This window comes from Protopterus annectens, chromosome 4.part0 (assembly GCF_019279795.1).
Source record: "Protopterus annectens isolate FY-2018-M chromosome 4.part0, PAN1.0, whole genome shotgun sequence".
Lineage (NCBI taxonomy): Eukaryota > Metazoa > Chordata > Ceratodontiformes > Protopteridae > Protopterus > Protopterus annectens.
Genome location: NC_056733.1, coordinates 1451479873 through 1451506816, shown reverse-complemented (window position 1 = coordinate 1451506816; position 26944 = coordinate 1451479873). Strand labels below are relative to the sequence as shown.

The 26944-nt window shown below is 38.6% G+C and overlaps 1 protein-coding gene across 1 annotated transcript in view; it reads right to left on the bottom strand.

Moving 5' to 3' along the window:
- Positions 1 to 300: 300 nt before the first annotated feature.
- Positions 301 to 26944, bottom strand: part of HK3 (hexokinase 3) — a 411658-nt gene continuing 385014 nt past the window's right edge. The window contains exons 17-19 of the mRNA XM_044069296.1: positions 22668 to 22823; positions 11731 to 11964; positions 301 to 2024 (exon numbers count right to left, since the gene is read on the bottom strand). Of these exons, the coding sequence (XP_043925231.1) occupies positions 1880 to 2024; positions 11731 to 11964; positions 22668 to 22823 (535 nt within the window). The 3' untranslated portion in view covers positions 301 to 1879. The remainder of the gene's footprint in view (positions 2025 to 11730; positions 11965 to 22667; positions 22824 to 26944) is intronic.

The following is a 26944-nucleotide window of genomic DNA, read 5'->3' as shown; positions in this document are numbered from 1 at the left end:
AGCAATATTTAAAAATTGTCCCAATTTTTGGGCATTTGTCCCCCATTTTTTTATGGTTTTGCCAGATTTCGTGTTCTAAGTGGTTGAGAGGTATGCTGAGTCATTCTGAACTGGAGACTCCTTATCTAGTATACAAAGCTTACACATCCTGTCTATAAATGTTAGAATCACAGCAAGCAGGTATCAGTGAACCCATCCAAGCATGTGAATTTCTAAACTACATCAGTCATAGCAGATACATATCCCCAAATCCTTAGACATTTCTAAAACTAAACATATAAAGAAGACACACACAACAAATACATGCATGGGCACTTTATGTAACACATTCAAGAGCACCTTTTCAGCCATGTTTTATACAAAATATGATCATTAACAGAAACAATGATTGATACTATGCAAAAACAGAACAAATAACACAGCTGTATCTCAACATTCTGCAGCACATAGTTTACATATGTCCAACAAATAAGTGGCATTATCATATTTACACAAGTTGTGTGTATCACTCATGTCAATCTTTTGTCCTATAAAGGCATTAGTGAATTTGACAGAGAATAAATAAATATTCTTCATAAAACATACAAAGTGCAGTAACTGTCTCATAACTGATTACAACATTTTCTATTAGTAACTATTGTAGTTTTCATTAATGTTTTCACATCTTTCTTAGAATATACTACAATAATTAAGGCAGTACCCTTTCCTGAACCGTCTTCAGACTGATGGAATGTAATGTCACAACAGTATAGAAGCCTTGATACTGATTTATGAACAAGTTCAAAATATTGAATAATCAGAAAATAAAGTTTACTTTGTCATATCCTGCAAATACCCACTCTCTTCATTCTTCTTTGGGACATAAATTACAGTCCTTTATAATAACAACTAACCAGCTTTTTAAACAAATCCCAAGACGGGGATGAAGATCCTGAGCAATGGAAATAAGTCATGTGACTTCCCTTCAGAAAACTGGGATCAGAATCAAGGACAGAACCTGTATGTCTGTCACTGTGATCTACGAATTCACTGAAAAAAAAAAAAACAGTCAAGCCAGTCATGTCAAATAGATTTCTTTGGGTAAGCAGGCTTTTAAGTGAGGATGTGGGTGCAGACACTGCATCATAAAGATGACTAGGACATCACACAGCACCACAAAAATAGGACAGAAAACAAGTAAGGGAAACTTGTAATAATTTCTGGGGTGATATCTTAGGTAAAAGCATTGGCTAGGGTAAAAGTTATAGAGCATAACAATGAATGGACTTCACTATACTGAATGGATGTCAGTATAATGAAAGGGTGATGACAACAGGGTAGTTCATGGACCGGTTCTGCAGCCAGTCCTTTACAGTGCCTTAACAAGTGACATCACAGAAGGATGCGAAGGAAGAGCTTGACTCTCTGCTGAAAGTGCAATTATGTAATATGACAGGCATTGAAATCAAGGTAGAAGCAGGTCAAAACTGAAGTGATTTAAAACACAGCAGTTTAAAGTCAATACAAGAAAAAGGATTTTTGTAGTTATCTGGGAAGGAAAATCAAGAAAATGAGTGCAGAACTAAAAGGGAAGCAGAATGTGGAAAGGGACTCACAAGCTATTTACAGTAGAAGGCAAGCAAGTAAACAGAAAGATGAGCAAAGAAGCCTGATGTAATACTGAGACACTTATGAAGTGGCATTCATTGTAAGAAAACAAGATGTTAGTTCCCTTCCATATAAAAAAAGGCCAAGTAGTCATTGCCCACTATCAGAGGAAAGAATTCAAAGTTTGCAGTATGTGATTGCATGATATTTTGAATATTGTGAAAAACAAAATCAATGCATTGCACAGCCCAATGTTCTCTATGAAAAAATGGTTATCTTCAGCCATTCTTCTTTAATGTTGTCCAGTCTCTCTTAGTCGGCATGCTACAGCAGTAATCAAGGCAGCACCTTTCCCAGATCCATCTTCAGACTGGTGGAACGTAACATCACAACAGGGTGCAAGTTCTGCTACTGTTTCATGAACAATTTTGGAAAAACTGCAAGGTAAACAAATATGTATCACTCAGAAGCTAAACAAGTTCATTGAGGATTTGTGATCGTACAATTTACTTTTATTTAAAATACCCAAAAATGTAAGCATTGCACAAACAATAATGATAAATACCAATACTACTATCTCTGTAGCCAGTTTGGTGGACAGGTTAGGGCAGATAATGTAGCAATTGTCTCTTGTTTACTGACAACCACCTAATTCTTAAATTAACTCATATAGTTACACAGTGCCATTACAGGCAAACTTCTGACATGCAAACACTTATAATATCAAACAGATTGTCAGTAACAAACACATTACACTCACAACACATACCATGGACCAGACACACAGACTCACATAAGCTAAGGCTCTCTTAAACATAATTTTCCTAAACCCCAAAGACCTTCCAGACATTGCATTCACAATAAATATCCTCAGCACCCTCAAAAGCCACTCTAACAAAATAACACCCACCATGAGACATGCAGCCACATCTCGCAGAATCTCAACTTCTAAGCCCATAAGGCAAACTGCAAAACAACCCAATATTTTGACATATGACACACACAGATGCCCCATTCTCTGAGGTGAACAAGGACAGAGTCACAGTGATCATGCACATACTCGGGTCATTGAACTACAAGTACCAGTATTACTCAGTCATAGTCTACATCAATATAAAAGACTTGAGAGATGCCTTCCAGGACTACATGAAGAAAGACATGATGGAGCTCATGGAATATGTGTCTCACACAGGTATGAGTCTAGTATTGAGCATTATTTTACCTTCTCCAAGAATGATGCCACAATACTAACAGAAAATGACTGACTTTAATAATTGGCATAGTTTCTGGTGTCATTCTAAGGAGAGGTGCAATATTTGTCAGCAGGGAAGGAGATGGTCAACAGACCATGCTACTTTCCCAGGGATGGTCTACACCTCTCCCCACTAGGCTTTTGAATATTGGCTAAAACATTGTCGTCCAATCCAATGCAAAACTGAAAGTATTTATGACACTGCAAATCAAAACCAAGAAAAACTAGAGGTGTGACTACTCAATGCTAGGAGTCTAAACAAAAAATGCCATTCCCTACTAGCTCTCCTCACCCTAGAGAATGCTGATGCCTATGTGCTCACTCAGACAGACCACACTGGAAGTGCAAGGTTATCTCCAAGGATGATGCCACAACATGACCACAATATAACATACTTGAACAATTGGTTTAGTTTTTGGTGTCATTCAAAGGGCGTACAACATACAGCCTGGTCAGGGATGGTCTGCACCTGCCCCATCTAGGATTTCCAATATTGGCTGAAACCTTCTCCACCCCCATAGTACCTTTTTAGGCATTTCCAAGCTGATAAAACTTCCAACATAGTAAAACCAACCCAAGAAAATCTAAAAGTGTTACTGCTCAATGATAGGACTCTAAACAAAACATCCACTCCCTGCAAGCTCTTCTCACTCAAGAGAATGCAGACATTTGTGCAGTTACAGAGACATGGTTTAAAGCCATGGAGATAACCCTGGCAATGTATACCACCTACTACACAGGAAGGGGCAAAAGGTGGAGGTTTCTCAATTTTCATCAAAAACAAACATACCTCTAACTGGTCAAACAGCGTGGCTCACTTGAGCTTCTCTCTGTGCAAATTATCATAGGAAAAGTCCCATACTATATCCTTGCAAGCTATATATCCCTCTCTATGACCCAGGAAACCCATGATACTTGTTTAAATGTACTGGACACACTCCACATTCAATGCAACACCATATTCAAGGGCGACTTTAACTACCTCACTATAAACTGGAAATCATATATGATCTCAAACATTCACACACAGACATTTCTGGACTTTGTAAACAATCACCCTGAATAAGCGTGTCCATAGTCCTGCTGGGGGTACTAACTTCCATGACCTGGTGCTCACAAACATGACAGAATGTTGGATACCCCCCCCCCCCCCAGTGTAATGTCTTCAGTGGTCAGGTCAAACCATAAAGCTGTCTTCTTTGAAATAAAAGTAAAACCTGGGACCCCAGCTAACCCTGGAATGTTTAAAAGTTATTCCAAAGCAAACTTCCTACTATTAAGTCACACCTTATCAAAATTTCAGACCCACCCTCCAGCCCTGACTGCAGCACTGTTTGTGTGGAATTGTTTACAAAAATTTTTATTTTATTTATTTATTTTACATTTGTCTACTGTGAAAGTCCGTCTGGGCACAGGTCCCTTTTCAGTGAAGGCCCGGGGAGAAAAGCTCCAAGAGTAAGAAATACATACAATAGAGAAACAAATACAGCCAAGTGAGAAGCAAATGCATACAAGATAGTGGTTTCAGACACAATAAGTAGAGAAACAGTAATTTACATAAAAAATACAATCATGTTAATGGCTGCACAGAGACAGATACCCTATCCAGAATAATCACAAGACAAACTCACACAATAAGCCACCCTGGTAAAATCCCAACATATATAGGTTGTATAACAAAATTAACAAAGTCATGTCAAAAATTAGGAAGTGCAATGCCAGCAAGGTAAAACCTCCCTCATCAATCTAAGCAAGCAACTCAGGGGGGCTAATTAAGTCTATCAAAGCCACATTTGAGGTAAAAATATCCTCTTGGTCAAGGACAATTGCAAGGTATTCTTCAGCTTTGTCTGCAGCCTCAAAGGCAATACACTTCAATGTGCCAAACGAGTTGTAAATAGAGGAGCCACTTATACTGAGCCAGAAGCTATAGCAAATATACTTGCCAACAAATTTAGCTCCAATTTTACTCCCTTCTCTTCCCCAGATACTTCTTACAAAATATCCTCAACCATAACTTCCCCAACTATCACTAGGGAACAGATCCTCAATGCAGTCGCCAAGACAAAGAACACTGCATTGTTGGGCCCAAATAATATACCAGGATTCTTCCTTAAAAGAATGAACCACAACCAATCAGGGCCACAAAAATCACTCTTTAACCATAGCCTCCAGGTAGGCTTCATGTCTAGTGAATGGAGAACTGCAACTGTCATCCCTCTGCACAAGGGGGGACCATCTACACATCCTGGAAATTACAGACCCATAGGTCTGACTAGTCTCTTAAGCAAAGGCATGGAAAGAATTATCATGGAAATGATTAACAATGACATAGGAAATCTTTCGACACTGGATTCATCCCAGTTTGGTTTCATCAAGGGCAGGTCATTCCTGCACAGCCTGGTGGACTTCTTCGAGAACAAAATGGTGCATACTGTCTATCCTGACCTGGCCCAAAGATTTAACACAATACCCTACACAGGCATTATAGACAAATTCACAAAATTAACTATAAACCCCTATGTCCCCCACTGGACAGCCAGCTGGTTCAAAGCTAGGATCCAAGAAGTTAGGATAGAGGAATCTACCAGTCACTAGCAGATTTCCACAAGAGTCAGTGCTAGGGCCGCTCCTTTTTGGCATCTACTTCTCTGAAGTGAAGGCCAATGTCAAGGGCCTCTGGCTGACAAAGTCTGCATATGATTGCAAACTAGTAGCTGTCATAGAATCCCCCAGACATGCAAATACCCTCCAAGAAGGCCTGACTCAGATCAATAACTGGTGCCACAGTTATGGTCTAAAACTTAATGCCAAGAAATGCATAATAGTATTCTTTGTGAAAACGGCTGCCATGGATAATACATCCCTAAGAGTAGATTCAATGGTCAGGGATTTGGGAACACATGTAGAAAATGATCTGGCCTATGTCCACCATGACTATATAGTAATAAGAAAATTATTCTTTATACTATACTTTATACAAACTTTATACTAAATACACACATTAAAACCTTAGACATTTCTCCCAAGCAAACTCTCCACTCGAACACCCCCACAAACCAGGCTACACTGCACAGACTACTCTCTCTCCATCCTTGCTCCTAAAATATGAGATTTTTTTCCCCAACCACCTAAAGGGACTGTAAACCCCCTTCTCCACCTTCAGAGCTGAATTTAAAAAATTCCTCCACACCAAATCAAACTGTACTTGCCACATAGCAGGCCACATACCATGAAGGCCCCTTAACCTCTACCATTACTCTCATTACTTACTCGCTAACTAACACCCCCTAATTCTCCCACCATCCCCAGCCCTGATGACCATTACTGCACACCATTTCCACCATGATGTAATCCTGAAATATAATCATGTGAATTGTAAAATCTGCATCAGTTATAAATGTTACTGCATCTGTTAATTGCTGCTGTGAAGTTTTAGATAGTGCTACTTTCTGTTCTGTTCTTGATATGTACAACTAACTGCCTCTCTCTTCTCTTTTTTTTTTATTTGTGAATTATTACACCTGAGCAGTCCCTGCAAATGGTCAGTTGTGATCAACGTACCACCCCAGTAATCAAATGTAAAATAAAATAAAATGTTATGTTATGCAACTTATAAGCAAGGATATGTCATCTAAGTCGAAGGATTTCATTGTTCCACAGTACTCATCCCTCATCAGACTAATCATTGAGTACAATGCCCACTTTGGTAGGTACCTGAACAGGCATATGCAACAAATGGAGCTTTCACTGATGTTCCTCAGAAAATGAACACGGGGAGTAAACAACATGTCCTACACAGGCCGCCTCAAAGCCATATCCCTGTACACAAAATCCTACAGACCACTGAGAGACAATCTATGCCTTGTTGACAAAGCATCCTCTGATCCCACTTTGATGACGTTGTTGCACATTTACAAGTAAATAGCATCAAAGTTACCCAATCAATGTCCCTAAATCTAATCTGCAACATAAGTAAGGTATATCGGAGGGGAAGGTACATGTCTCAGAGACTACCCCTTTTGTGGAACAGATTTCCCATCCATGTGAAGGAATGTACTTTCCGAACTCAATTCAAGGATAACTTGGACAAGTAGATGGGGAATCATAAATTTACCCCTGGTCTGGTACCTGTGTCCCTATTAGGCATAGCCAGTCTATAAATGTTTGATGACCCATGCCCAACCTTACATGTACCCCTTAAATTAAATAATCCTACAATATAATAACTTGTCAAATACATCTGAGAAGCATGGCTAGGCTTAAAAGGGCTCCCTGAGTCATTATCCTAGTAATCACATGTGAACCTATACCATTAACAGGTATAAAAATAAATCAAGAAACAGCAGAAAAAAATAGAAATCAGTTGCAAACACAGCTTATGTAAACAAATGGTCATAAAAATAAAGTAAGAAGATTCACAATAAAGTTCCCTGTGAAAATGATAGTGAAAGAACCTCCTACAACAGGCTTTAGAATCATATAACATCATCATTGAAAGTAATTTATTCCACAAAAAAGGAACTAAGGCACACTAGATTAATCCCTCCAGCCTAGTTTTGGGACAATTAGTGGCCCTTTTTCTGACAGTCTTAATGATAACTGACATATGGTATGAAAAAGTCAAATAAAGCCTTTATTAGTTTTGGCATTAATTCCTATGTCACTCGATGGGTTGCCAACTGGCTTACTGACAGAACCCACACTGTAAAAGTAGCCGACTCAAAATCCAGCTCCAGACAAGTGGAGTACCTCAGGGTTCAGTCCTGGGACCGCTCTTGTTTGGCATCTACTTCTGTGAAGTACAGGCCAACACTAAGGGACTCTGGCTAACAAAGTTCGCAGATGACTGCAAACTGGGAGCCATTATTGAATCCCCAAATGATGTGGATATTCTACAAAAGGGCCTTACAGAAGCAGATGCTTGGTACCAGAGCCATGGGCTCAAGTTCAATGCCAAGAAATGTATAGTTATCCCCTTTGGGAAAAACATGTACCCATAAATTACCACATAGATGGCAGTACTCTAAACACCGAAAGTGTGATAAGTGACTTAGGGACACAGGTGGACAGTAGTCTCACCTTCGATAACCATATCGCCACAACAGTCAGGAAATCCTTCTATATGGCACACCTCATCAATAAGGGCTTTTCATCCAGAAAAAAGGAGGTCATTGTCCCACTGTACTCATCCCTCATTAGACCCATTATAGAATAGAATGCCCCATTTGGTATGTACCTCTCAAGATATCTGCAATTGGAAAGGCTGCAGAAATACCTCACTAAAAGAATCACAGACTTAAAGCAGATGCCCTATGCTGACCGTCTAAAAAAACTCCACCTATACTCGGTCACATATCGTCTACTCAGAGGTGATCTCTGCTTAACATACAAGGCCATGTCAAACCCAGAGCTATTGGACATGCTACACCTAAGGAAATCATAATCCCTCAGAGACACACGCTCCAGAGATCTAAACCTTGTCATCACAATGAACAAAACATGCTGGAGGGATAGGTTCCTGACCCAGAGACTCCCCAGACTCTGGAATAGACTGCCCATACATGTCAAGCAGACCGCCTCTTTGGCCCTCTTCAAAAGGAACCTTGATGATTGGATGGGAGATAGAAAATTCACCCCAGGGATCATGTCAGTCACCCTGCTAGACAGGGGTCCAGGGAAGTAAATACTGTGGGAAGAAATAGCCAGGGAATTGTTATGGCTAGGCTTGTATAGGCCCTAAGGCCAATAGCCTAGTACCAACCTATGAACCTATAAACCTATTATAAACAGACAATGCAACATTAAAAGCAGAGCCTGACACAATTAGCAGTCAGCCTAGATCGCACAACACAGAAGTGATGTGACAAAATCTAGATCAACTTAAAACTCTGGCAATGGAATTCTATAGTTATTGTAGGTAGGCAAGTTATGTATACAGACTCTCCTGGTAAAGTGCATGGCAATAATTGCACATGACAAAAAAGGAAGTGTAGGAATCAGCACCGTCTACAAAGAAAGAATAAGATAATCGACCTGTGCAATGCTCTTTAAATAGATGATGATCTGATAACTGATGACAGCTGGTCCTCAGAATCAGCACATTATCAAGGATCACACTGACATTTTCAGCCTTAGATGAAAAGTTGGACTATCTCCAAAATGGTAATGGGATCTGCAAAAAGCAAATGAAAATATGCACATGCATAGTTTCATTTTCATCCAAATAAGGATGAAATCTAGTCTTCATATTTCTACAAATGGACAGCTGTTGCTGACAAGTATAAGTGGATTAATATGCATATCAATGATATTTAATCCTTCTACCTTCCATGAATGCAACGGGCCATTCTGTCACAGAACTGTAAGAGAAGCAAAACGAAAAACAGGTCTTAAAATAATACAGCGTGATATACCATCATTGCATAAACTGTATCAACTGACTGCATGTTCATATGGGGATACAGCTGCATTTAAGTGTACAGTTTGCTGATGGATAAGAGAGTTATCACTACCTATTCACAGCACAACAAGCTGATTATGGCAATAGTTGATTGACTTAATGTGAACCCTTGCACTGTACATGGCATTACACTTATGGTCGAAGTTGTGTGACTGGCATTAGTATATAAAAATAAAAAGGCATGAGGCAGAGTTCTCCCTCCCCCTTAAAAAGATTAGTTCTCTATGTTCAGCTGTTTGTAATGCATGCAGCAAAACAATTTGTCAGATAATGTTCATTCCTGTTCAAGTACTGCATTTGCAGAAAGGATTCTCCTGTTACCCAAAGTCTGTACAGGAAATAAAGTCCCCCTCGTAATGGCAGATGTATGTTAGCTCTGCGCTGAAGGATTGTAATAAAAAAGCTTGCATCCATGCAAAGTTACAGCAATGACAAAATGAAAGCATTACAGGTTTCCTTTTGTGATTGGAGGTGATTTACTAGGGTACAGTTTCAATGGGCAGTAATGTTGATGGACTGCCTTGAAGAAGCCCTTAAAACCCTAACAATATCTGGGTTATTTTTTTCATGCAAGAGTAATAAACATAGGAACATAATAACAATACTATGCAAGCAATCAGAAGGACCTTAAGATGCCTAGCCATATACATCTTTAAGTAGACTCACTTGGACATTTGTGCCAGTTCCCTGATATTAATCAAGATGCTAAATTATCTGTCTAGCACTCTCCATATCAGAAATGAACACATTATTCCCAGATCCATATTGTATGACATAACACTCAAAGAATGCCTGGTACAGATGCAGTGCAATTAGTCTGCAACTTGTATAATCAAAGCAGCCCCTCGTGATTTTGAGTTTTAATGTAGAGTGAAATATTAGGAAAAAATGTAAGGAAAAAAGCTCCTGCATTGGTCAATACTATAGCTAAAAGGCGGCATGTATTTTTTGCCGTACAATTATCCATCCATCCACAACCCCTTTAACAGTGACAGTCATCTAAAGCCAAGGTTCACGCCGGCAGGTGGCTAGCATTCCTGCAACTGTTCTTCTGTATCACACACTCACATGCACAACCACATGAAACAGAAATGGGTTTTTGATCACCAATGAAGTTTAATTGTCACCTAGGACATTGTGAAGTGGTCAGTTCCACAAATAAAATTTGACAAGTACCATGCCAATGAACATAGTTATTTGAAAGGGCACTCCCATCAACAGCATAAAGCAACGTGAATACTATTTTTGTAGAGGTGGGGCACAGGCCCAGCATCACCCATACAAGTGGCAAGGCCTTGTCTGCCTCAGTCCAAACTAATTAGCTTGAGGGTTACTGCAAGACAGAAAAAAAATTATCCCAACCAAGCACCATTTACCAAATTATACATTACCAGAGTTATTCAGTTATCAGGACCTATTATTATTGAGATATTACTGTCATTTAAATAAAATCTTCTTCCTCTTTGCAGGTATCAGCAGTATATACGAGTGGCAAAAAAAACATCCTTTATTTTCAACGCAATATATGTCTGGCAAAATACATAATAATATACATTCCACATTGAAATGAGCTGCTGAAATATTTTCTATTATCAAAAAAGTAAAGCTCAACTGGAAAGTGTTTAACAAAGGCAGCTGAAGCCAACATTTGTAAATCATAAAAACAGTAAACCAAAATTCAAGATACCCTAATCTCTTTTTTGCTAAGATATCCACATCGGTGGATCAACAAAATCTCAGTAAATCTGAAGCTTGGAATGACAGGAAGCCTATATCATCCAAAACAGCAAGTTGAAAGAGGTACCGAGCAGCTAGTAACCAAAGAAAAAAAATCATTAGTTATTATCACAGTCCTGGTAAAATTCTTCCTCATTCTTAAATGCTTCTACGGTGAAAGAAATATGTGAGTCGTCATTCTGTGTTAAAATCTTCCTCTTTATTAATTCAGATAGGTGAGCGCAATTCACTGTAGATGAGTGCAGAATTGCGCTCACCTACCTGAATTAATAAAGAGGAAGATTTTAACACAGTATGAAAACTTGTGTATTTCTTTCAGCGTAGAAGCATTTAAGAACGAGGAAGAATTTTACCAGGACTGTGATACTAACTAATGATTTTTTTCTTTGTTTACCAGCTACTCGGTACCTCTTTCAACTTGCTGGTTTGGACGGCATAGGCTTCCAATCGTTCCAAGCTTCAGATTTACTGAAATCATAAAAACAAGTAATGCAGTTTTCAAAATGTTTAAAGTTTTCAATACATGAGTTTTAAATCTGAACATCTCACTTGTGCTTTTTTGTTACAATTATGATTTTTTTTGTCAGTTAACATATATTGCTTGTTTAAGACTTCCATAATGACAGAATAAATTTATCAATAAACATTAATGGTACATCTTACTGTGAAATGGTTCCTTTTAAATACTTACTGTGGATGCAGTTTGTACAGTGTTCCATCAACTCCTACTGTAATGGCAAGATGATTCAGCCTACGGTTTTCTCGTATCTTCTCCACTACCGCAGCAATTCCAGCCCCACACAGCTGAGCAGCCCTTCGTGAAACAATAGTGCAGACTTCCTTCACAATCAAGGTATCATCACATGTCACATCCAAACCAAGCTTTTGTAAAATAGCACGAACCTGAAGCAGGACCAGGCTATCACTGGGGAGGAAGGAACAATAAAAAAAAGTCATCTATGCTATTAATCTGTTGTCGTACACACTCTAAGCACACTCCTGTTTACACTTTTGCCTATAAACTCATGACAAATGCAGTGTATTCAGGCTTTCAGAAAAGTATACTATATTTTGTAATTAAACCATGCAATAGTTTAAAGTTCTTTGCAGGCTGCCCCGTTTTAAAAAAAAAAACAATGGTAGAATTCGTCAACAGAAAAATCACATAATACAAAAAAAAAACCTACATTTAATTCCATTGTGATATCAATACAATTAGAAAAATACATTTCTAACTGGTAAGATGAGTATGTGGTCATCAATCCTTGAGATAGTTAACTCTGTGAAGGTCCTTACTGTGTTTAAAGAAAAAAAAGATTAAATAATACATAAAATTATGCATTTTAAACTGATTAGATATACAATATGGTGTCACTGTATTATATAGCAGACTAGACTCAAGTCCTTCGAAACCAAATTAAATGAACACTTGCTTACATACTCCAAAGGCTTGTGCTTTCAGGACAGTGGCTAATTTTTCACCTAAGCATGGTGCAAAATTAGCCACTTGCTTTATGATTGCGCTTTTCAAATTATTATTGTAATGACTATAGGTATGCTTGTAAATATGTGTTTATGTGTAAATTCTGCATACCTTTTAACTTCAATTGTTTTTTCAGTCTGTCTATGGCTCAGGTTGTAGCTGAAAAGACTCTGTTGACTAGTCCACTTACCAGATTATCAAACTGTTAATACTTTGTGTCTTTCGGCTTTTTCCCGGTTAGGGGTCGCCACAGCGGAACTTCGGTCCACTAATGATTGGCAGTTGATTTTTACGTGCTGAGTTGCCAGCCCTAACGCACAACCTTCAACGAAGGTACGCCCATTCATGCATGTCTCCACGCAGAAGACGCTCTAGCTGAGAGTCGAACCGGTCAGCGTCTTACTGTGAGGCGACAACGCTACCGCAGCACCACCACCGCAGTAGATTATCAAACTGTTAATAAATGCACAAATAAATAATACACATACAGCCATGCCTTAATGATTTAACCAATTTGAAGACAGGCCTCACACACCAAAAAGTTCCTCATATGTGTTATCAGTGAAGTAAATCTTTTATATGAGAATACCCCATAACCGTGGCTCAAGTACATGACTGTGTCAAGCCACAAAACCAGTGATCAGGAAGTGCTCATTCAATCAAATTCCCCTTTTTGCCTACCACATTCAAACATGTTTGTAACAACAACAGGTTTGCCATTATTTCCATTCTTTGTCTTTGGATCATTTGTCTCAGAACTACATTACAAACATACCTTGGCAACAGTTTTAACCCTTCAGTCAGCCTTAGTATTTTACTTTTTAGTACTACAGAGATTTTCCTGATAAAGGTCCCTGTATCTCCCTTTCTTGTGGAGGTCCAAGAGGAAAATTCTCATCCAGTCCTCTGGTTAAGCATATTCCAGTTTCTTTTCTGCTGTCTACTCAGATGAATGGTAGTTTAGAGCACCACAGTCTTACTCAGCCTGCATTTAACAATTACTGACTTTTGTAAAGCATACCTTTTATCACACCTGGCATCAGAGCTGGATCATGGACAAATGGGGCCCTAGGCAAGGTAATAGATTAGCCCCCCCCCAAAGCAGCCCCTCCTGCAGCAATCGTCTACCCTGCTTCCCCCTTGTAGCAGCCCCCTCCCCAGACATTCCAGTGTTCCATTACTTGTCTATTTCTCCCCATTTACCATAAACATTGTTCAAACCTGTCAGTGTGCATGCTGTTTTCTTATTTACTTCTACAATGATTACAGATATTGAAATAAAATAGCACAAACACTAATAACCATTTGCTAAACAAACAATATAGTCTCACAATGAAAAGAGACTTAGCATGAGCAGTAAACTTGGCCCTTGAAACTCACATTCATTGAAACAGAATTAAAACCCACATTCAAAGAAAATGTATCTTGCCTGCAGAGAATTAAGTTTCCTTTGGGCTATTTTCAAGCCATAGGCTTGCAAACATTTTAGAGCCATGCATACATGTCTGTGTTATTTGATTCACCTTCCTGATTGTATTAAATTGTATTCCTTTTAAAATACAGTGCCACTTGTTAGAATGTGTTTTAATTTTGTAGTTTTGAACATTCTTCCAATAAGCAATGAAACAAAATGTATGAACTAATAATGACAAATTACCCAATTCAAAAAAATTCAACTATAAAAGGCTACTCAAACTTCTGTCATTACAATCCACCAACATCAATCAATAAGCACAATCTCTGCAGAAGTAAAAGTCATCCGAATAATTCACATTAAAGAGATTTGTAACTGATGGAGAGGTTGATACTAGCAAGCAACTTTACATTTCAGTGTTTCATCTACAGATTCAGTGCCTGCTGCCCTTGAAGAATTAATTGCCTATGTTACATTAAAAAAATCGGTAACCTGGTAATATTGTAATTGGGAATGGCTGACAACATGTTCATAGTTACTAGGCATCTCATACAAAGGAGGACACACTCAAGACTGCAGAACCCCATTCCCCTTAAAATGCACCATATAATCAGCAATTCAATTGAACAGGCACTGCAATATCAGTGTGCCATCTACATGGTGTGGGAGTAGAATACACAGCTTTCTGCACCAAAGGCAATTATGCTACTAACACTGCTTTCAAACTCTACAGCACAAACAGTGGCTTGCATTTGCTACAAAAAAAAGTTAGCTGCACATTGAAAACAGACTTAGCATGAGCAACAGTAAACCGCTCTTCCCTTGAAACTCACAATTCCATGAAAATGCACTGAAACTTAATCCCTTCAAAAATTACCGAAACTCATAATTCCCTGAAAATGTACTGAAACTCAAACTCATCAGCAGTCTGGTAGATGGTGTAGAGAATTCAGGCTCTTGTCTCCACAGAGGTTCATAATTCCTTCATTAGTCTGGTAGTTGATATAGAGGATTCAAACTCTTGTCTGCTGTAACCAAGTTACAGGTCAAGCCTGATCAAGTTAATTGACTAACCTGCCCTCCCACACACACACACACACACACACACACACACACACACACACACACACACTCCCTGTTCACACACACACACACACACACACACACACACACACACACACACACACACACACACACACACACACCACACCTACCTTCTCACACACACACACACACACACACACACACACACACACACACACACACACACACACACACACACACACACACACACACCTACCTTCCCTCTGCTCTCACACTGCAACACACACATACACACACTTACTCTCTCACACAGGAATACACACACATACACATACCTACTCCTTCACATAGCAATGCACACAAGCAAACACACCTTTCTTATACAGCAATACACGCACTTTATCTATCATGTGAACAGAATGGCTAGTTTAAATTACATGCACACATACACAATGCGCATACACACACTTTCTTTCATATACAGAAACACATGGAACAGCTAGTTTAAATTATATATAAACACACATGCACACACTTACCTTCTCTATAAACAGAACAGGAAGTTTAAATTCCACTCACGAGTGCGGAATGTGTTTACATCAGTGTTGGCGTGCATGCATGCAATGCACGCATGGTTCTCTTTAAAAGAGAAGCCATTACCATCGATGGGTCAAGAAGTATTTTTATTTATTTATTTATTTATTTTGTTATATTTAAGCCTCCTGGCCAGAGTGGGGACCCCCAGCCATGAGGCCCTCAGCGACAGCCTATATTGCCTAGTGATGGATCCAGCTCTGCCTGGCATAGTAAGATCTTACTCTAGGCAGTGAGTTCTAAAATGCCTAGGAAGAGAAGTTAATTAAAAAGTGAACTTTTAAAAGGTTATTTATAGTGGCCTTTAATATGCCTGTCTTTAAAGATAGCTATACACAAGTCTGTTCTAAACAGGGGCGCTGATTAAATACATGCAGGTAATGACAAGATAGCCCATTTAAAAACACAACATATCTATGGAACAATAAGGCTACTGTTTCATACTTACAGATCCTTGAAGAAATTGTTGATACTCTAAACAATGCCGAGGGCTAGGTTTAGTAACATCTTACATAAATCACAGCCTTGGACTCACAGTTGTAATGCCCCTTAATATGCTCACATTGGGAGCATGCACACATCTAAACATGCCTACAATACTCAGTATAATAATCATGATTTCTGTTATGGACAACCAGTGAGAATTTACACACAAAATAGGATTTTGATGTCGTAGTTCTAACAACAGGAATCATGTCAATATAGCCAAAAAAATAATATTAACTTTTTTAGGTCCATCTTAATTAATTTTTTTGTCTAAAACTAAACTTTTATTTTTTTTTTTTGGAGCCATTTTTGTTTTTGATGGTCAATTTAGTTTAATTTATTCTAAGTCACAGTAAAAAAACTTAATACATATTTCATGCTATTTAAGAATGTGGTTTTTTTTAATTATAGCGATATAATAAATAGCTGTGTTCTTTCTTGTGTTGATCGGCACCTTTTGTAGTTTCTTGGTTTACACAAGTTGGTTGGTCGTAGTTGTTTAAAATCATATAAAAACCTACTTCTGCCTAGAATATGATTTACGGCTAAGCAGAAGCAACAAGAACATTGTGTACATGGGATTAGGATGAGTTTCAAAATGTGCATACTATTCATAATGATTAACAGAAAGCAGCTAATATGCTTAAAAGGTGGACACTTATTTTCCTGCTACCAAAGGCAGGCAGTCTGTATGATTTGCTTTGAAGAGTATCAGAAATCATTGCAGAGTATTACACCAAGTACCAGCTTTCATTTTCCATTCACATCCAGTGGCACAGCATTGTGAGTGAATGCACTTCCTGTGTGATACAGAAGGATTGCAATGTCTAAGGGTCATACACATTTCCCACAAGTCTCTAGCCACAACCCAATGTAGAGACCTGTCTCAAAACAGGGAAGCATGTGGGGGAAGTGGAAGAAAATAGAAATTGTACAGGGACGATATTATTAACGAAAGCTCTTCCACATTATCAGACTCCATGGAATGTGATATTTGAGTAATCATGAACTCCAGACCCTTTCTCTTGGCCTAAATTTTGGCAAACCAGCTGAAGAAATGAGATTTATTGAAAGGTTATGAGGAGAATAGCCAGCACTGTCAGTGTCATTCCCCCTTCAAAAGCCTCCAACCACGTAGGACTCCTGACTTGTTTACCAAGCTCACTTCCTTACTGACAATAGGAAGCAAAGCGATTCCTCATTTGGATGTCATCACAATGGGTTTATATCATAACATCGAAGTAGTAAAACTTCAAATGTTATAATATCAAACCCAAAACAGCAAATGCTGAAAATAGCGAAGCTGCAGAACGTCGACTTCTTTCCTAGGGAAAGAATTCAGTGGGCTGGTTCTGCTGCTTCGCTATTTTCTCCACTGTGGTGCGAGGGTTATGGACTGGGTTAAGGTAAGTGTGTGAATGGACCGGGTTAAGGTGAGTGTGGGAATGGGATAGTTAGGGACCTTAGGGTTAGGGAGCAGGTAAGGTGAGTGTGTGATAGGGGCCTTAGGGTTAGGGAGCAGGTAAGGTGAGTGTGCGATAGTTAGGGACCTTAGGGTTAGGGAGCGGGTAAGGTGAGTGTGCAATAGTTAGGAACCTTAGGGTTAGGGAGCGGGTAAGGTGAGTGTGCAATAGTTATGGACCTTAGGGTTAGGGAGTGGGTAAGGTGAGTGTGCGATAGTTAGGGACCTTAGGGTTAGGGATCAGATAAGGTGAGTGTGCGATAGTTACAGACCTTAGGTTTAGGGTTTGGGTTAAGGTAAGTGGATAGATAGTAGTGTATGTACGGTTTAGTGTAGGGTTAGAAGTAGGATTTTAAGTGTATATGTGTGGATTACTTTTTTTGGTGTGCTTGTATTGTGTGTGTATTTCTCGGAACAGCGATTTTTTTCCCTGGGAAAAATTTGCTGTTCTGAGCTTTCGATTATATCACATTTCAAAATTCCAAGTTCGAGCTTATGGTGTTTGATATTTTGGGATTTCGATTATGTGATATAAACCCATCACAACAGCCAAGTAGATGCTGGATATGGAAAACACTGAAGCCAGGTTCTTCATCTTTTGGCTTATTTTTACAATTAAGGTAAGAGTTTTTTTTCCAGATTACAAGGTTCAAAAAAGATCTATACTGGAGCATGAAATGTTAAATTCTTCACAGGGGAAGGCAATAGAATGCCATCTTCCTTCTCAGATGATACATACTTTTGAGTGTTTTTTGACAACAACAACAAAAAATGAAAACATCATTATACTCAGACATTATTAAACAAACATCAAGCTCAATAATTTCAGTAACTTTGGGAGCGGTCTTCCCAATACTAAACAAAAAAGATTATTAATTTCCTTGGCATTAATAAAATATCTACCTGAAACTTTTTTTTCTTATTTTACCAAGCGACTAAGTGGGTCTACTTTAGAACGATGAAAAATCTAAATATCGAGCGCTCACGAGTGAAAAATCAGGAATTCGATATTTCGTTTTTTGGATCGCAGTGCAGTGAAGATCGGAATATTTTCCCTTTCCTCACTGTAGTGCAATCTCGGAGTAAGAATATATATTTAGTGAGGGGGAACAGCCCCCCACAATAGCCATTTAGAGTTCCTGATTATTCACTCATGTGAGTGTTCAATTTTTTGATTTTTCGGTGTTCTAACATAGACCCTACTAGGCAGGTAGTATCGATACCCCCCTCCCCCCAGATGGCATCTGTTTTTACAGGAAAGTCCCAGAAGAAATACCAAGTAAAGTAGCTCATTAGGCTCAGAGTTTGCAAAAAACAGGACATTTCCTACACGATACAGTAAAGAAAGGTCATACCTGCAATGGTCATCTGATAAAGATGATAATGCTATAAATGTGGCTGCATTCAGAAAAATGCATGGGTTATACAAAAAGCAGCAGTTATCTGACTAAGTACCCCAGCAATGTGCTGGCCTTTCCCACTGCTGTTTCACTCTGTCCTACATAGGCTGTCATTCTAAACATGGCTTCTCCTCACATAAGTGCATAACTTTGCAAGAAATCTCATTTGTCTCCTACAAAATCAACTTCAGTCTGCACCAAGTCTTGCTGGAGACTGATCTAGTCATCTGTCAACCCTATTTCTTTTTATGTCAGCAGCAAAGCTTGTATGTTTGTACTCTGGAAAGCAATATGAGAGGACACTGACTAACTGTCATAAGTGAGTTAGTTTATTGTAGACACTCTGCAGAAAGGATCAGTCCCAGAACACAGAGACAAATAAAAATGCATTCTACTGTCAAATATTCCTTCGAAGCAAAATCACTATACAGATTCCATATTGGTCATAATGCGTATGACCAGTCATTGTTAGGACACAAACAGCATAATGAGATCATAGGTAGAATACAGCCTGAGAGTCATCAGCAGAGAGCAACAAACTATAAAAGGTCAGCAAGAAGATGAAAATCTGACATGAAGGGTCAGTCTAGGGTACAAACTGCACAACGAGGTCAATGATAGAAAAACAACTTGCACAAGCAGGCTGGCTCCATATCAAGTCCTAGATGGGTGAGAAGTAGACTGGTCTCATTCCTCAAATGATACTTCAAGGTTGACAAGTGATGTAATTGACCATAAGGGACTAGCAAAGCATTTATATTACAAGATCAAATGCTTAGGTGATCGAACACTTAAACATCAAACTTGTAATATAGAAACCTAAACATGTCGAACAGCGCAGGAAAACGTCAGTCGGCCATGGAAAAAAAAATAACTTTACACCTAAACTAACCCGACGTGGGGAGCTGTGCCCCCCACACCCCCTAACTAAATATACCAACTCTGAGATCGCTCTACAGTAGACAAAAATGGCAAAATCTGGCAAACGGCCAAGGGAAATCTTTCCCTGCATTAAATTGGCTGTTTGCTGTTTTTTGCTTTCGATATTACAAGTTCGATGTTTAGGTGTTCGATCACCTAAGCATTTGATCTTGTAATATAGACCCCTAGCAAGGTATCACCATATCTGTCAGGGAATGCTTGCGCTCTGGCAAAGCCGCATTTGCATGCATCATTGTGCTGACACTGGAGACACTTCTTAGAGATCCCCGACCACCAATGGAAAAGAAGAATAGTGCTTACATGAAGAAAATGCTGAGAACCAACAATGCACTGCTAGCCACTTACTCACTCCCTTGGTTCCTTCCAGACAGCTGCCTAAACTAGATGCAATAAGGAAGTTCTTTCATGAAGAGGGGAGACCTAACCAGAAAAAGTAAGTGCCTGGGTCATATTCTAGTTAAGGAGAAGATGGCTGACACAGAAAGTTAACTGGAAGCATGTGGGGTTTGACAAAAACAGTATTAGTCAGTAATGAGGAAAAACGTTATGAGCTGTCAACAAATGCACATGAATTGCATAAATGATAAACCATAGGTCATACTCTAAGCCTGGATGTGGCCTACTTGTCAAGTTCAGGGTCGAGGCACAAGCTTTATGTACAGGATAGCCTTGGTAAAGAAAACTGCATAAGAGAGCCTCCAATGGGACAGTAGCTGTGTAACAAGTCAACAACTAGGCATTAGTTAGCTAAGTGGTCAGCTGTGAAATACAGACCACATTTCAGCAGCAGTGATCATTTACCATTATGGACATAAGCTACATGTCCAGGACAATGGTGGGACAACTAGATGCTTAGTGGTTCAGAGATGGGACACAAGCCACATGGGTCAGTGTGTGCTCAAGCTGCACAAGTTTTGGAACGCAAGATAAATGGCAAGGTCAACATTTGTGTAAAAGCATGAGGGGTCAGTCATGGAAGAGTAGCTATCTAAGAAGTCAGCAGTGAGCGTTGAGCTGAATAAGGGTGAGTGATGAGAATATAGGCAACATAAGAGGACAGCAGCAGAACACAAACTGACTGACTCTACAGCAATAGAAGGGTGGATTTGGCATAATGGTTAAAGCCTTCACCTCCTAGACACAAGGTATAAAGTTCGATTCTGACTTCAGGTTATTGGCTAGGCTTAAAATGGCCCAGCAGAGTAGTTAGCCTAGTATTGACCAATGAATGTATGAGCTGAATGGCTGGTCATCAGCAGGACTAAATGCATTATGGTTCATCCTTTTTTAATTTCTCCAGGTCTTTTGGGTTTCTAATACCATGATGGGAATGGACTCAATTCCTAAGTCAAAGTATGATTAAAGTTCATGAAATTAGTATTGTTTCATTCTTGAATGTTAACCAGAAGTGTTCTTCTCAGCACCTGCAATGTGCCCAGTAATGACTCTTCTGAAATTCATATGGCGTTACATGGTTGGCGTTACATGTATCGGTAAAATATCGAAGTATGATTTAGAAATTCTTTTTTATAAGACCTGTTGCTCTTACAAACTGGAACTGTCTGGGTATCTTTCTTCCACATTGCCCTTTTTTCTGCCTGCAAATCCTGGTATTTTATGACATTGTGTTTCTCTCTGTACATGAGACACTGCAGTCACTGGGTGTAGCAATTTCAATGATCAATGCTACTTTTGTCTTCTTTTCATGGACTACTATATCTGGTTCTCTCGCTTCTATTTTTTGAACTGTTGATAATGAATCATCCCATGTGATATAAACTTCGTCATTTTCTATGATGCTTTGTGGCTTATGTTTCCCGTGTTTTTCAGCTACTTCAGTATAATAATGTTTGCACGATCCCTAATGGAACAGGCTTGCTATATTATTACGCCTTTAAGTATTCAGTCCTTTTGCACTAGGTATATCACAACCAGCAACAAGATGTATGATTGTTTCCAGTTCTGTTTTACAAAACCTACATTTGTTTGTTTCTCCCACCTGTCCCATGTACTTTGTAAACCAGTGTGCACTTTCTGCACAGTCAGATAGGTATGATGGACATCAAGCTTTATGAGGACTCATCAATGAAAAGATGACCCAGCAATGGGATGCAAGTTACATTCTCAGGTTCAGAAATAGGACAAAAGGCTGCATGAGTAGTCAGCCTGGCTCACAAATTATGTGAACAGCACAGTGACGGGGTTCAACCTGTGTGATAATGAGCCAGTCCTGAACTGTTTGCTGTTTGAAACAGTACTAACATGTAGCTAGAAGCAGTTTCCATTCCACAGCACATGATTTGAAAAAAGATCAGGGACTAGTCCTAGGCCTTGTACTTATTCGGGTCCCCCTTCAGATGACCAAAGTTTCAAAACTTCGAACATCATATGGCTGAGGACCATAATCGAACTTTGAACATTCTGAATGGAGATTGCCATACAGAGAGGAATGGGAAATTGACTGTTCTCCTCACTGTAGTGCGATCTAGGAGTTAGTATGTTTAATTAGCAGGAGGTGTGGGGATGCAGCTGCAAAAATGTAGAAGAAAATTGATTTTATTTTTATTTTATTTTATTTTTTTTTTATTTGATGTTTGAAGTTTTAAAACTTTGATCATATGGTCATCAGCCATATGATGTTCGAAGTTTTAAAAATCCATTGATCTAAAGTAGACCTATTTACTATGAATGAGAAGTATTTTAAGATTGTTATGTCTGGTCACAAGAAGACTGGAATTATGAGTATGGTAACAGAAACCTGTAAGATGACCATAGACTGATCTCCTTGTGATTTGCTACATACCTTTCAATTTCAGATAAGAACTTGGTTTCAAAGATGCCTTTTGTGTTTAGACGCTCAGAGATCTGTCCTCGGAAGACAATGCCCTGTTTTGTCAGATCAATCAGTATGTTGCGCACAATCTCTCCCAAGTACATTCCACTCATCATCTTCTCATACCTGCAAACAACGAAAAGACATACAATCACAGATCTACTTTCTATTACATGACAGACATAAATGATAGCTTTTTGGAATGAAAATGCTTATTAATTGCCCAGGTAACTTCTAATGTACAATATCTGCAGACTTTTCATCCTGTGCTTGCAGTTTAATGCAGCTATGTGTAAAGCTCTATAACTGGGGAGCAGGAACCTCAAAACAATTCAAAATTAATGTGGCTGGAAAAGAACAAGTTCCAAGACCATAAAGGCCCAAGAAAGCAAATGTGAGCAATAAAGGATTCCAGAGTTTATCAAACACTAGATTACTTCAGTAAATAATTGTATGCATAATCATTAGTTCTTCAAGCTACAGATTTCATTTTAGGACTTGCCTAGGTATTATATAGCTTCACAGGTTGCATTTGAAATCAGTAGTGTCATAGTAAAGGACTGCTAGTATTTCTGAAGGTTGTGGGCAGCCCATACACTGGACTTCTAATAACAGTAGAGGGGTTTGAAAAACTGACCTCACTTCTCTAAGTATACAAAATTTCAGGCAAAATGCTTCAAGGTCTGGTAACATGAAAATAAAATGGTATGCCCAAAACTGCTTCAATTTGTAACTCAACAAATACATGTAGCAAAGTGGGGTCAGAAACAAAAGCTTCAACAACAGCTAAACTGGGAAAATAAACATTTTAAATCTATGTATCAAATAGAAAGAGACCAAGTCTCAGACTTATTAAAATAGGGTCATATGATCAAGGACCTACTCTTCAAATTTATTTAAATGATTCTGAGTCCCTTTTTACTAGCATATAATTTATTAGACCAGAAGAACTGTCTAGTGTTTTAGCTGTGCTATTAGTATATTTTAGACATCTCGTTTCCACTTTATTATCTTTGGTTCATTCATATCCACCTAAACCTTCTGTCACCACAGTGCATGACATCATACACAACTCATCTTCACAAACACATACAAATGCACATACATGCTATGTGAAGAGATACTGCAATTATGGATGAAATGATCTCTTATTGTAAGTAAATAGCTCATGGAAATGATAGCACTGATCAAACTAGTTATCAAGGAAACTCCAAAAGAATATTAAAAGCATTCTGCAGTACTGCTGCTTTACTTCAAAAATGCTTGTAGCAGCACTGAATTATAGCAAATAGGATTCTTGCCCACTGAACATATTGTACAAGAACAAACCTCATTAAGAGGCACAGAAAATGAAAGGGAAGCCCAAATCAGTGGATAAATTCTGGCTATAATAGGCAGAGGTCAAGTAAAGTAGCTCAAAACAAAAAAAAAAAAAAAAAAGAAAAATGTTTTTGAGTGTCATTTGCTTTTATATACAAAGTTCTGATTGTTTTACCAAGAAGTTACATCATAATAAAAGTTATTGGGGATTTATCTAGTTCTCTAGTAGTAGTAGTAGTAGGAGTAAATAAATATTACTAAAACTACAAATGACTTAAAACGTTTCTGTAAAGGGGATAATCTTCTCTTAGCCCCGCTTACTATATACAACAAATCCAGAAGCCATTGGATTTCTCTGTAAAAATGTAAACACTTTTTTGTTCATAGGTTTGAAAGTAAAGCTACCATATTCTTAACATGCAAATGTAAAGCACACCCTGGACTGCTAGCACAATTGGCTCAAATTTAACAGAATGCTTTAGTACTTATTCAGCCAATGGCATTTCTCAGTGTTATGGCTCTTGCCAAGTGTCCCCAGTTCATGTGACATGTTTTGACCGCTGATGCTGTAGAATTTGTTAATCTCATTATACAGCTTCTAATATTTCCTAGAGTAGACTTTCAGCACATGATTCTTAGGATCTTGCTATATAATGATGATTTTTATGTCTGAAGCTATAGCTGACAGCATTCTCCAGAGGTAAAATGGAGAACACATCCAGCTTCTACATAAATACATTTCACAGAACAGTAACTAGAAAAGCAGATTTGCGAAATGAAACAACGTCAAAGCAAAAAATGAATGGTCAGGCAGCAAAAGCCTCTAGTAAAAGCTACAGAGAGTACATATGATGAAAGAAAAAAGCAGCAATTTTGCTTTACTTAACTGCTTTTCTCAGCAAGTTTATGAAGTACAATCATAATAGATTTAAAATAACTTTGGCCCTCTAGTTTCACAATAATCATTCAGTACTTGTCCCTCACCCTGCATTGATTCTCGCATTTCTTCTATGGGAGGTAAAAGTCGGGGATCATGAGACCACATCCTTTGGAGAGTCATGAGATTTTTTTCTGTTATTAATCCTTCCCAAATGTTGGCCAACAGGTGCCGAGCAATGCCTGCTATGTTAGGCTACCATTCAGGAGAATGTTTTACACACATCTTCTGTGCCTTGCTAGAAAGGCATGCCATCCTTGGCAGGATCATGCATTCATGTCCCACTTTTTGTACACATAGCATACCCTTGTGGTCTGACTCACAGGTGTCACTTCAGTAGTGGTTCCTAAGCCAATACCTCTACCCAGCTGTTTCCTCCAATACCTGGACCAATAATCGAACCAAAGTCCAGTGACTTCTTATGTCAGCCTGGAGGTATCTAGTAGAGAGTTAAAACTGTGAATATGGCCACATCTTACATTTGCTCAGCATTTGTATGCTTTTTAAATTTAAAAATATAATTTTGTTATGATCAAAATTTATTACGGTAAGCAACCAGAGAATTTGACTAAGAAAGTATTGTTTATGAAAGCTTACCTAATTTAACAATATACACATTTCCTCCATATACCTATGTTCTGCTTTTTTGTTTTCAGTATATAGCTTAGGTATAGTTTTGGGTAATAGTACACAAGTAGGCAGATATATACATGGTAGTCAGGCAGAGTTAAGATTGTGAGTCTCTCACAAACAGAATATTGCAGTTCTTCCTCATCCTGTAGACCTGTGTTTGATTCCTTCCACATCTGTTTGCCTACTGTGTGAGTTTGACCAACTCATGTAAACGGACAGTACAGTCAAGTCACTCCTGAAAATAGAAGCGCCCTATTGAAATGTTGGCACTCAAAATGCAAAGTGCCAAAAGACCTAAGAAAAGGATTGAAAATCCAGGAGAAGAGCGAATATTGGACATCACTCTTCTCCTTTAAAGTTCTTTTATGCAGGTGGGCAACCCCCCCTCCTGCACCTCATGATGTGTGGGGCAAGTCTTCAGCCTTCCCTTGCCCCCAAACATATATATAACAATTCGAAGATCACCCTAATTCAGAGAAAAGGGGATATTCTGGGAAATGACCATCTCGGACTTAGTATGTGTCTGTTTTTTCACCCATTCAGAATTCATGTTTAGGGACTCACTCTAGCAGGATTGTGGGATCTCAGAGATGGAATAAATAATTAGCAGAGAGTGTGGGTAAAACACTGTTTTAAAATGTGCATGGCCCAAAGGATATCCCTGGAGCATTTGCAGAAGTATGGTGACATTAGCAACATCAAAGTTTCATTTATTTGAGGATTGTCACGATATCCATATATTCCTGATTATTGACACGGTATAACATTGTATTGCTACTTAATGCTTTGTAATAATCATTTAACATTGTTTAATGCTAATTTATAATGAAAATTGTATAATATGTTTGGAGCTTTTCTCCCCAGGCCTTCGCTGAAGAAGGGCTCTTCAGCTCAGTCGGACAATCTTGTCAATAAATGTAAAATAAAATAAATATACATATATATATATATATATATATATATATATATATGGGTCTCTTTCAGTAGATCAAACATATTACAAGTTCGAACTTCATATGGCCGAGAGCATCTGTTCAAACTTGTAAATGTTCGATTGGACTGAATGGAGATCTCCGTACAGTGTTGAACGTGGAAGATTTCCCTTTTCTGCAATGTAGTGCGATCTTGGAGTTAGTATATTTAAGTAAGGGGGGTGTGGGGGTGAAGCCCCCCACTTGGAGGGTGCAGGAGTGCATAGCCCCCCTGCTACAGCAGTTTAATTTTGTTTTGTTTTTTTTTACTTCAGTGTTCGAATTATTACTAGTTCGAACATATGGTCTCAGCCATATGTGGTTCGAACTTGTAATATGTTCAATCTACTGAAGTAGAGGAATATATATATATATATATATATATA